Source organism: Hippoglossus hippoglossus, chromosome 18 (genome assembly GCF_009819705.1).
Source record: "Hippoglossus hippoglossus isolate fHipHip1 chromosome 18, fHipHip1.pri, whole genome shotgun sequence".
Taxonomy (NCBI): domain Eukaryota; kingdom Metazoa; phylum Chordata; class Actinopteri; order Pleuronectiformes; family Pleuronectidae; genus Hippoglossus; species Hippoglossus hippoglossus.
Genome location: NC_047168.1, coordinates 10,422,199 through 10,434,529, shown reverse-complemented (window position 1 = coordinate 10,434,529; position 12,331 = coordinate 10,422,199). Strand labels below are relative to the sequence as shown.

General features: G+C 43.3%; 2 protein-coding genes across 3 annotated transcripts; one reads left to right on the top strand and one right to left on the bottom strand.

Annotated features, from left to right (window-relative positions):
• Positions 1-537: 537 nt before the first annotated feature.
• elp5 (elongator acetyltransferase complex subunit 5) lies at positions 538-3,075 on the bottom strand. The gene is made up of 8 exons (XM_034569140.1): positions 2,700-3,075; positions 2,524-2,584; positions 2,350-2,430; positions 1,775-1,986; positions 1,351-1,526; positions 1,180-1,275; positions 985-1,085; positions 538-892 (listed from the first exon to the last, which is right to left on the bottom strand). The coding sequence occupies exons 1-8, from the start codon at positions 2,752-2,754 to the stop codon at positions 784-786; spliced, it is 891 nt and encodes a 296-aa protein (XP_034425031.1). The 5' UTR covers positions 2,755-3,075; the 3' UTR covers positions 538-783.
• Positions 3,036-8,106, top strand: phf23b (PHD finger protein 23b). 2 transcript variants are annotated; one of them, XM_034569139.1, is made up of 5 exons: positions 3,036-3,733; positions 4,984-5,015; positions 5,119-5,211; positions 5,635-6,250; positions 6,388-8,106. In XM_034569139.1, the coding sequence occupies exons 1-5, from the start codon at positions 3,706-3,708 to the stop codon at positions 6,579-6,581; spliced, it is 963 nt and encodes a 320-aa protein (XP_034425030.1). In that variant the 5' UTR covers positions 3,036-3,705; the 3' UTR covers positions 6,582-8,106. The 2 variants fall into 2 exon arrangements, with proteins under 2 accessions (XP_034425030.1, XP_034425029.1); XM_034569138.1 differs by having other exon boundaries at positions 3,081-3,733; positions 5,104-5,211.
• The last annotated feature ends 4,225 nt before the right edge of the window (positions 8,107-12,331 follow it).

The window sequence follows — 12,331 nt, the reverse complement described above, 5'->3', positions numbered from 1 at the left end:
ATTGCATGAAAAAACAACCAGGTGTGAGTGAATACTTTTATAGACATTATATATATTCAGTATATAGATATATATGTGTTATAATATTTGGCAGGTATAGTTTTTAAAGCTGTCAGCAGGCACAGGAGCTGCCATTTAATGCAGGAAAGCAACCAGTTAATTACTTCAGACTATTAGGAGAATAATGAACAATCTTCTCCATGTGAATAACAAACAATTTGGACCAAGTGGACTTGGAGTGTTCATTGATCAATGTGCTAAAAAAAACCTTTAAGAAAACACATTTTTCAACATTTGACAATGTTCAAATTGACAACTTATGTATTAACAGTAGTGATGTAAGTTGATTATGTTTAGGTATTTTAGGAAATGTCTTGCTTTGATGTTAACTACATTACCCTGTGCTGCTGTGTCAAATTGAATCTCCCTTACTGGGAATCAATGATGTTATATCTTATCTAATAATTGTGATAAAGTGGATGTGAAATGAGAACGAGATTGAACATATATTTCAATCAATTTTTACAACAAGCAACATGTTATAAAGCAATATCATTTTATTCATTTGAAAAAAATAAAATGAAGGCAATTAATAATTTTAACAAACAAATTGTAAAAATAATACAGATTATACAGAAATTTGAGGCATTAAATTATATCTTCCAAGCTCCATGAGGTGATTGTAAGGCTTTAAAACTGCACTGCAGAAAACAACTCAGTGTCTTGATAAGAGTATGTAAAACATGGATCTTCTGGTTCTTCATCAGGTTTTATGGCCCAGCACTACACATCAAGATCATCATCCGGGTCCTCCTGATCAAAGTCGTCGTTTGCATCAGGCTCGTACAGAATCCGTCCTGAACCCGGGCCTGAGTGGAGCAGAGCAGTTTTCCTAAAGATTTAGAGGAGCATGCAGTTCTTTTAGATGGTTTTCGGGAAAAAACAGTTTTAAATAAACCATGAGATAATGGAAAAATGTCTCACTTCTCTTTGCTGAAGACAAAGGGGAGTGCGAGTTTCTTCTTGGCTTCTCGCTCTGTGTCGGACAAGCGAAGGTTGAAGGTCAAGTTGGCTGTTGGATCCGTCTACATAAACACATAAAAATAACTTTTCAGTCCTGCCAGGTCTGAAGCCTTTATTAATTTATTGAGCAGATAGAATAAACGCGTGAAATTGCACCTCCTTTTCCTCAGGATCTGGCTGTTTGTGTCCAGTATGGCTGGCCTTGCTCTGTACTATGACTGTAAGATCCTCTCCGATGTGGAAAATCTCCTCCTGGGGACAAATAACATCATTTCTTTAACAGTGTTCAAACACAAAACAGTCATCCCAAAAGGAAACACCACTTACATCTTGCATAACCTTTCCAGATTTTGAGCGCTTTGTTATCTTCGCCACCGCTTCATCTCCCTTCATTCCAGGGGCCACAGTGATGACCGATGCAGCCAAATGGCAAAGACTTCCCACGGTGCCTCTCTGATGCATATCAGTATGGAGCAGACCAATGACAGCTCTCACAGCTCCCCCTGATGAAAACAAAAGAGAAAAGAAACTTCCTCTTTACTCAAAATCTATCATCCAAGTTTGACAATATTATGGTACAATTAGAAAACCTTGAATCAATATTTGCATTGTTGTATTGTGCCTAAAAGATAAAGCTAAGAGTCACTCTGGATGCCTTGTGTCTGGTGTCACACCTTCCTTGTGTAAGTAAAACTACATAAAATCGGGGCATTACACTGATTCTACAGACATTTACAAGATAATTCATCACCTTTTCTAAGTTGCTGAAGAGTCTTACAAACAGCAGCAGGACCGACGTGCCTCAAAATCCACGAAAGAGAGTCGATTACCAAGGTCGGCGCCTTGGGGAGTGACGTTTGCTTGACCAGATGTGTAACTTCGTCCAGATTGAACTGGCGGACTGTGAAAGCCGGATGATCGGTCCAGCCGAGGGGGTCGGTGAAAGCATCGTGAAAGTGTAGCCTGCAGGAACAGATGATAAATGGTCAGTTTGTTTATAAGTTACATAGACTGTGTGAAAGGGGCTGCAAAATATTATGTTAACTTTTTTGATCATTTGACTGTGTAGTCTTGACAAGTTTTTAGGATTCTAACTTTTTGTTTTGTTTGATGACCATTTAAAAAACCATGAGGAATTAAATTTAAAAGATATAAACGAGGAAACAAGCAAATTGGAGAAGTTGGAACCAGTGACATTTTGCTGGATGTTGTTAAGTTTATGAAGCAGAATAAGTGGCATCTCTTCACTTCTTACTTAAAATGCTTATTACTTAAGTATTAATTGTCTGTTGATCGACTAATCCTTTCATGACTCGTCCTATTTACCTCTGAGTGGATGATCCTTTAAATCCACCTGTCAGCTCCTCTTCACTGACCTCAAAGCCAATGACATGGACAGTTTCCTCCCTACAAATCACAACACGAGTTAGTGACACATTTAACTTGGACACATTGACATGCACCAAAGAACCAAACTGTCCCCATCGTCTCTTCAAATACCTGTTTAAAGCAGCACTGATGAAGCTCTGCAGGAGGCGTCGACCCGAGTAACCAGCACAATCTAACCATGCCAGCAGAGAGGATATCACTTTACCTCACGCTACTGCGTCCATGCACACACATGACAGTTATATGCTTGTAAAGCTTGAATTCCCGCACTGACAAACAGTGTTTACCTTGTATTATGAGAAGCCCTCCAGCGTCGACGCCTTGCAGTAACTCGGGCAGCATTGTATCATGTAATTAAACTGTATTAACTCCAGATGGCTTCAGCTAGTTAGCATGATGCTAACTCGCCGCCTATTAAAACGTGATGGCCCAAACTACAACGGCAGAACTCTGTAAGCTAACGTCAGGAGAAGCGACATCTCTTAAATGAAAGCATATCGAGCGCTACAAGTCGCGGAAAGAGGCATTTACACGCGAATACAGCTTCGAGTCCGGCATGTTTCGCTATGTAGCGTGTTTTGGAGTGTGCGCATTTGAAAACGTCACTTCCCGGACTCCCTCGTGCGTGGGGAAATGTAGTTCCGCCGCGTCCTCCGGCCGCTCGGAAGCCCCCGCGAGTGACAGCGCGGTGGGACTACGCTACCCAGGATGCACCCGGGGGAAACACTACGCTGGCAGCATCAAGAGGCTTCTGCCGCGCGCGGAGGAGACCGTGCGAAAGTCTCCAGTCGTTTTGTATGCGAACCGCGAAGAAACGACAAAGTTAATCCGAGAAGTTCCCCCGTATGGAGCCGCTGTGAACCGGGGACCCACGCTTTACCGGAGGAGTTACGCGGTCCCGACACGCTTCAGCCCCGGCGGCTGTTTGAATGCAGTGACGGAGAAAGTGCAGCTTTGTGCGCTGTAGGTGAAAAGGAGGGAGAGGAATTAGTATTTTTGTCGGAGCTAATCGCGATCCAGAGGCGGCAGGCTCCTGCTACGTTAGCCGCTGTATCGGCTCCTCCAGCGCAGCCCTGCGAGGGGGATATTCCAACTTCGAGCCCCCGCGGCGGAGAGCTTGTTTTTTTGCGGGGAGAGCACCTCCAGTGTGGCGCGGTCCTTGGCTTCGCTGCTGCCAAAAGTTGCCCGGCGGTAAGGTGCAGCCACGCCGGGGGGGAAAGCACAGCGCGACGGCCGCTACTCTCCGGCTAGCTCGCCTGCTGCTTGGATCGAGGCCTTCTCGCCGAGGCGACAATGCTTGACATAATGTCCGAGCACCAAGGTACGTTCCCCCGCTATGGACCCCAGGCCAGTAGACGAACTTGCAATGTCAATCTGATCACTGTTGATGTTTGTCTTCCACGTTTTAGGGACATTAAATACTGATTACCCAATGCAAGTTGTGGCTAATGCTACATCGGTTGCGTATGCAGTATTAATAACATGCATTGCTATTGGCCGATTGTTTGTTGTCAAAACGCTGCGAAAGTTGTGTGAAAGTGAAAATCGATCATCTGCTGCTTTATAAATATTAATGATTCTCCGCGAACCTCATGTTAATCTGCATTGCTGTGAAGTTAGCTTGCTGGTCAGTTGGGCGCCGATCCACCTAGCTTAACGGTAATAGCTTGATAGCTAATGTTTCCCAACCCAAACCCTGTGCAGCTCGTCCTTCACAACATAAATTACTTGTCAGCTACGAATAAAATGCTATTTTTAACACCAGGCTGAAACTTCAGCGCTGACAAGACATCCGATTAAACGCTACTCCTTGCTAGCACTAAGCTACCGTAGCCGCCGAGCCTCCCACTTCCATTTCAAGAAAGCCAGCGTGATTGGCTTGGTTAGCTCAGGTTAACTCTCTCACGGGCTGGAATTAGCCGCTAGCAATGCCCGGTTGTCCTCGTTAGAGTTTGAACGCAGCTCGTTGAGTTGTGTCTCGCGTGAAGGAAAACACCAGTGCGAACCACATTTGCCCCCCTTTAGCTGCAAACGGAGGGAGGGGGGGGTAACGTGCTGTTAGCTCCCAGTGTAAATGTCAGCTAACGTTAGCAGGTTTCAAACCAAGTGACACATTTAAAAAAGCTTTTGCACCAAACCATCTCTGCTACACGTCAACAAAGGCACCAGTTTGATACGAGTGTGTTTAAATCGACGATCGCTTGTTCAGGGGTCGACGTAGTAATCCAGACTTTGGGTGAAGTTCACACAGCGATCAAGTGACACCGGTTGCGGTTCTTGGCAACAAGCTAGCGTGAACATCGAATGACAGACTTGCTCTTTTTTACCCTCAAACTGTCACCGGTTAATTCAATCTGCTCAGGTTCTTGTACACGAAGCACACGCGGGTCGTGAACGAGCTCAACGTCCCCGTCACTAACACACGTATTAAGTTGTTGAGTCGTGTTAGCGAGCCGATGCTAACGCGGCTCCACTCGTGTGTTATCGTCCCCTCAGGTGCTTTTGTGTGTTGGCATCTCTCCGGTTCGCTTGTGACCCTTAAAAAAAACTGTTTTTTCTTCTGTCCACCAGATTCACTGTTGACGTGCAAAACGGAATCTTTGGTGAGTACTTCGTGATCTAACAACTTATTCTGTAGTTTTCTGTGGGAGTTTGTTTTGAGCAGCTTGACTATCTTAATCTTAAACAAAGATCTTCTCTCTGCAGCCCCCTGAGAGGAAAAAGAGGACTGTGGAGGACTTCAACAAGTTCTGCAGCTTTGTCCTGGCGTATGCTGGTTACATCCCGAGTCCAAAAGAGGTAAGCTGAGCTTGTTGAAACTACACTGGCACAAAACTCCCCTTTATGAAGCCACATTTAAATTCACTAGATCTTGATATTTATTTATTTGGATCTGCACCAAATTGTACACACTCGTAATGTCCGCTAAACAAACCTGATGTATTTCATTAAGATCCATGCATTATTCTCTGAAAAATCTATGTAAATGTTGAAAAACACCCTATCTCACAATGTTTTTAACAAAGCGAAAAACAATTCCTGGATCCGCACCGAAATTTAATGGGTTCTTCCCCGATCCATGCCACATCTTTCCACCAAGTTTCATGGTAATTTGTGCAGTAGTTCTTTCCTAATCCTGCTAAATAACATACAAATGCTGACAATAATAAATAACTGTTGTTGCCAGTTTGAGTAAACAATATTTTCCTTGCTGTCCTACAGGAGAACTCATGGTCCCCGACATCATCCAGCTCTGCTCACAGTTCAGGGCTGTCGGCGGATGGAGGCGGTGGAGGCAGCAGCAGCTCCATGGGCAACACCTGGGGAGACGGAAGCTCTGACATCCACACCATTCACACGTTTGTTCGCAAAGCTCGAGCAAACAAGGGCAAAAACATTCGCCGCATGCACTCTGATAGCACTCTACTGGACAAGATGCGCCTTAAAGACTCCCTGTACGAGAGCCAGGCCAGCTCTAAGTCAGAGCGCAAGAAGGACAAAAAACTGAAAAAGTTGTCGCTTGGCTCTGCCATGACGGCGGTGGACAGTGGCAGCAGCGAAGGCGAGAAAAGGGCGCGCATCAAACGCAGCAAAAACTCAAAACAGCCAAAACCGAAGAAGCTCAAGAGTTCGGCTGCTCAAAGCGAGACAGACTCTGAGGCACGCCACGGACATTCAGAGGTACGACCTATCAGAGAGGAGCTGGCTGTGCACGGGGCCTCCACGCCGACCATGCAGGGCATGGGGAAGATGCAGCCGGACGAGTCCAGGGAAGCAGAGATGAGCTCCAGTGAGGGTGAGACTTGGATCGCAGATGAAGACATTATGGTGGAGTCAGGTATGTGATTGAAATGTATTTTAAAAAACATATTAATATGAAAATCCCTTAAGTGTAATTTCTAGTAACCTTTGTTTTCTCATTAGGTAACACGCACAGCAATTATGACCTAATAAATGTTATCTTTATCGACACAGGCGATGATTCATGGGACTTGATCACCTGTTACTGTGGGAAGCCGTTCGCGGGGCGGCCGATGATCGAGTGCAACCAGTGCGGCATATGGGTGCACTTGTCGTGTGCGAAGATCAAGAAGTCCAACGTTCCCGACATCTTTTACTGCCACAAGTGCAGGGACTTGCGGCGGTCAGGACACAAAAAAGACACTTAGAGATGAAGAGGACGGGAGGGACGAGGAGCAACCCGCCCTGTCTTTGCTGTCCTCTTGACACTTATTTTCTTTGATGCCTGCAGCCAAAACAGCCTAAATTATCACCTGGATGGCAACTGTATTGTCAGTTTGTTGAATTTCTTTTTGACAATCACAACCATTCTTATTTATCCCTCACAGTTTTTTTATTTTTTATTTCTGAGTCTGTTATTTTCTTTGGCTATTGTGAAGAACTGAACAGACGGCTACAGAGACAGCGGAGAATCATTTATTTGTTACTAATTAATCTGTACATTCATTGGCTTTGTCATATACTGTGCTGGTCGCTCTCATATTCACTGAAGGTGCATTTAGACTTTGAGGACACTGACAAATCAGTGAACATTTACTTTGCTGTCCTCGAGGAGTTTTAGTTTGAAAAGCCTTGTCCTCTCGGCTATAAATTTTACACTTTGAACAAATGTATAGATTAAGAGATGTAAAACGTCACTTCTGTTGTTTGTTTAGATATACATCATAATGCTAGATGGGCAGCTCATTTTTATTTTCCGTCGCATTTTGGCAATATACCTTTTGAGTTTCCTTTTAGTTTTTTCAGGGGGGGGGTTAGTGGATAAAATTTAGACATCTCACTCCTCTAGAATAAGTTGAATCAGCTAACATTTATTATTTAGCATCTGCATTTGTGTCGAAATTAACTAATATAAAATTGCACACAGACAATTCTTCCAGCAGTGCACTTTTAATTAACTATAAACCCAAATACCATGTCCACTGCATATTTGGACGGTGCTGGGAATATGATTAGCTACAGCCGGTTACATCTCTACGTAGCATGTAGCTGTGTACATTCATGATTTAGCGCTTAATGTTTCTCCCTGTCCGGCTTGTTAATCAATCATTGATAGCCAAACTACCACGAACATTTACATTGAAAGCTGTTAAATTTTGATGTTTTTGTTTCACGTGTGGTTATTGTTTCTGTTTTTCTTGTTTTAAAAGCTCATTGTCTATCTACGAGGGGGATTAACGTTGCTGTACGACGAATGGTCTGGCCGCGCTTTAGAATGTCAAAGCGGCCCAGAGGCTCATTTATGAATGGTTGTAAAATATTTTCTATTTCATATAATTGTTTATTTCTTAGATTTCTGAGAAGCGGGGTATTTTTTTTTTTTTTTAGAGAAACGCCCGCATCAGAGAATGGACATTAAGATTGTCTCACATCGAGAACAGAGTTGTAGTGTACAGAAAATAAGTTGAGGCCGCGTAGGTTGTGGCGTTTGTTTATGTTGTTTGGTTTTTACCATGTGCTTTTCTTTGGTTCGTGGGAGAGTCTTGGTAAGTCTCCAGTAGCAGTTGCACTCTCTTTACAACTTAAATTCTGTGTACATATCCTGTTCTTTTACAACTGTACATATGTGAAAGTGAAGAGAGAAAATACCCGAGCAAAATCTATATTTTCTGCAGTCTGATATTGTTTTCTTTGATTGTAGCTTGACAAATTAAAAGTCTTTGGGAACATAAAGGTGGTTTTCGGAATCATTCGTACTGGAAAGACAAAAAAGACCTGAAATGGGTATTTTAACACGTTTTATTAAATAGTGGCACACAGCACTGTGTTTGTCATGTTAGTGTCTTCTACCACCAGGGGGAGACGGTGGACAGGCATCTCACTTGTTGGTATGGCAGCCAGTTGATGAATAAATATGTCACATATAACAAATATAGCAAAATGTGAGAAAGAGCTGAGCTGTTGTGTGTTTTTCTTTTTTTAGTCCCTGTTGCTTTCCCAGTCTTCGTTTGGCCCATCCTGTAACAAACAGGAGAAATGAAATGCTGAGTTATTCATCCAGTATTACACAAGTAGAAGGTCTTCATGAATAATTCATCATAAACCTTCGTTGTATACTGTATGAGTGGGTCTAGAAATGGCTCCTGGTGTCATGGAAAAACTGGACAAGCCGTGCAAGTTGAAAACTTTTTGCAAATGATGGGAAAAAGAGGCCACCTGAGAAAGTTCTCATTAACATTGAACTACACTCATGTTATTTTCTGCTGTAGCCCTATATTGTAATAAGAATTTATTTCTATAGCACCTTCAAAACTAAAGTTAGCTTCTGCACAAAATAAAATATACGTGCAATAATAGAAAATCACAGAGAAGCCGGATAGTACTCAGCAATGCAATCAAATAAAACGGATAAAAGAACATTAAAAACAATTAAATAAAAATACAAAAACACTGAAAATGCCAGTCTATGCAGGTGAGTTTGGGTGTTTTGACAAGTTGTCTTCGTTCTGCACTGTCTCGTAGCCTCTAGTTACAGTGGCTTTAGGAATAGTTTTTAAGTTGTTATTTTTCGAATTGGTTACTCACCCCTCTGTTCTTGAAACTGGACTGGATTTGGAAACTGCCGATGGAGTCCAGAGGAGCGACCTTCCTCCTGCAGACACGGACAGAGAGAAAGAGGAGACTCAGTCCAAGCATCACTGCACTCGATGTGAAGTGATGCACAGTGACAGAAAAAGAAAAAAGTCTCTATACATTCACTTTCTACCACACATCACAAAAAACACTTTAAACGGCAAATGTATTTGTTGAAATAATACACAAAATGTTTACCTCCCAACCAAATGAGTTTATATGACAGAAGACAGAATTTAAAAACAGTTGTCACTATAAATACCTGATGATAGATGGTTTACATAAAACAAATGATTTAATTTAAACTACATGAAGCTGTTTCCGTCCTTACTTCTTCTGGTTGGCTTTGCGTTGGTGTTGGCGAAGGTGTTGGCCAGAGAGTTGGTCCATTGGGTCAAGGAACGTCTCTGAATGAGAGGGTCGACCATCCACATCCCCGCCTGCATCCCCCACAGAGAGGTCTCCCCCATGCGTGAGGTCAGGCAGGTGGTAGAGGAGCTCCTGGTCCAGCCAGCTCACCTCCTGCAGAAAACCATCACATTATCAATAAACAAATAGACGACAGGTTTTGTTTGATTTTGAGATGATGAGGCCTCTGCGTGTGCAAGCCTTTACCCTTTTGTCTCTGCCTCTGCTCGGCAGCACAGCAGCAGATATCTCCTCCAGCAGCAGATACAGAGCCAGGACGGGCAGCGTACACCTGGAGCAGAGCATCTGAGCAAAGTGGAAAACTGTCAGTTGAAAGGCTCTGATTCAATGGAAGGGAACAAAAACAGAAAAGAAATCATGTGTTTACCTTGAATCTTCTGATTTTCTGTGGATTTTCCGTCCTCAAAGATCCAGGTTTGCGTCTCTGCGTCTTCTGAGCTGTTGACCAGTTTGGAGGGTATTTGTAGGCATGCCTCCAGGGTGGGTTTATATTATGGGACTGGCCCCAAGGGCTGTTTAGGCTATGTGTGTGTGTGTGTGTGTGTGTGTGTGTGTGTGTGCGACCTCAGAAATGCCAATTACATCCTCCTCCTGGCATTGTCATCATTAGCTTCGAACCTCTGAAGCCGCTCATAAGAGATTTTCAGTGCTGATAACTTGCCTGGCCACACGTACATACATCTGCACACACACACTGACCCACTCCCACTGTCTTTCCCTGCAGCTGAGTGGGGAGTGATGGGAGAACGATAAGGCCTTTGTTGAGTAAGTGGCCGTTTTAGACGGAATACATCCCCCTTAGTTAGTTTATGTACATCTGAACATACGTACATGTCCTTCATCCCCTCTTTTGAGCTTATAATGTTATTGGTCCTGTAATTCACAAAAAAATGATTAATTAATTAATGACTGATGTATTTCTATCTGCACTAACTCGGTCAGCACAGAGACAGAGAGATAAGAGATGGCATCAGGACCCCGGTTTGTGTGTGTGTGGCAATCTGGACGACTTGATCACACTGCTTCGCCCAAATTCACCGCCGGCGAGCCACCCAATCCAGACCACACGCACGACCCCGTCCACCCCTCCTCTGCCTGCTGCCACTGTCTCCACAAAACCAAACAGAGAGGAGACAGTGCAGCAGGGATGGATGGAGAGATTGGCAGAGGCCTGGGGGGGATGGGGGGGATGGGGGGGACCCACTCAGGGCATATGCACGTCCAGACACGTTTTCACTTTTCCTCTTTTCCCGCCCTGTCCTAATTATTTCTATTTCGGGACACTGAGGCTCACCAAACATAGAGCCAGTGCTGATAGATCAGGCGTGTATAAATAAACCAAGGCAAGGCTGACACATGTCAACAGGGGCAGAGGCCAGATAGACTGCCCTGATTAGCTCCATTATCAGGGACAGGCCTCATTAGGGGCCTCTGGCTGGGTGTGGGTTCTTTTGTTGCCACACTGGACCCAATGTCCTCATGTAGACGTCTACGTGAGGGGAATCCGTCAGAATCCCCTTCAGTGGGGGGGTGGAAGTTAAAGGTTAAGATCTGTGTCAAGTTTGGTTGAGTGGATGTCAGTGCTACTTGTGTTGGCCGGTTAACTGAACCCAGATTTCATATATGTACTTAATGTGTTAAAAACAGTTGAGTGGACACATATTTGGTTTCTTGCTGAGATGTCTGTCCAACATCTGTCTTCTTGTGTGTGTGTGTGTGTGTGTGCACGCACTGAACGACTTCCCTCATTCCCCACCCACATCCGATGCCCTATAAGTAACGGGCACAGCAGCAGGTGCCAAATATAGTCTGAGCAGAGACAAATGTGAGCGATAACTCCTCCATTCATTTGTCATTGCTGCTCCCTTTATCTCTATCAGACATTTACTTATGTATAAATACTTTCTTATACATAGACACACACTAGTGACACACAACGGTTTCTTCTCATCAATGTTGTAAATACTGTTATTCTGCTGATGTCGCACTTCTGTCCGTCCTGGGTGAGGGATCCATCACATGTGTCTCTCTCGGAGGTTTCTACTTTCATTCCCCTGCTAATAGGGATTTTTCAACGGAGGATGTCCCACCCTGTCAAACCCAATGAGACAAATTGTGATTTGTGAATATGGGCTAGACGAATAACATTTTATTGATTGATTGATGTGAGCGACCTCAGAAAAAAGTGAGAGGAGAAAATACATTTGTCAGATTGAACTGGTCCAGAAAGTTCATGTCAGTTCAGTTATTTAGTTTATTTCCTGTTAACCACAGAAACACTGGCACAGCTGAACACAACACACCTAAACGAATGGGGTCATTGTCAATGGACGTGAGTATGGTAGAAGTTTGGACTTGTTGCGACATTAAAAACACAGTTTTGATGATGTAGATTCTATTCTATAATATTCTATATTAAAGAATAGAATCTAATCCTCTATAAGCCTTCAATCTTCTACAAAGGAGCCTTCTTCATTTAAGAGAACTGGATTCCAAGACACACCCACAGCTCCAGCTTGATCCTGTGGAACAAAGTCTTGGACAGCCGTAAGTCTGAAATGATTGCAACCAGCCCATACTGACACACATTTTGCATCAAGAAAATCCAAAGCATATTTTCAAATGCATATCAATCAGTATATTAAGTATACACTGTTATATTTCGAGTTTTATTTTGTTGATCTAGCTATGGATAGCTAGCCAGAAAAGAAACTAGCTAGTTAGTATTGTTCATATTTCTCGCTCTCACTAGTAATGGATTGTAAAATAAGATTTACATGCATCCATACTGTTTGGGTCATTTTTGACCCATGTGTGTAAAAGTGATGTAGAAATACAAAATTTACGTTTGTTTATTAAGTAAGAAAGGAAAAAAGGGAAATAATGATTTGTGGTA

Coding starts and splice junctions, on each gene's coding strand:
- elp5 (XM_034569140.1), bottom strand. CDS start 2,754: ATGCTGCCCGAGTTACTGCAAGGCGTCGACGCTGGAGGGCTTCTCATA. Junction 2,431..2,523: donor ATCAGTGCTGCTTTAAACAG/GTATTTGAAGAG, acceptor TGTGATTTGTAG/GGAGGAAACTGTCCATGTCA. Junction 893..984: donor TTTGTCTTCAGCAAAGAGAA/GTGAGACATTTT, acceptor CTAAATCTTTAG/GAAAACTGCTCTGCTCCACT.
- phf23b (XM_034569138.1), top strand. CDS start 3,706: ATGCTTGACATAATGTCCGAGCACCAAG. Junction 5,212..5,634: donor ACATCCCGAGTCCAAAAGAG/GTAAGCTGAGCT, acceptor GCTGTCCTACAG/GAGAACTCATGGTCCCCGAC. Junction 6,251..6,387: donor AGACATTATGGTGGAGTCAG/GTATGTGATTGA, acceptor TTATCGACACAG/GCGATGATTCATGGGACTTG.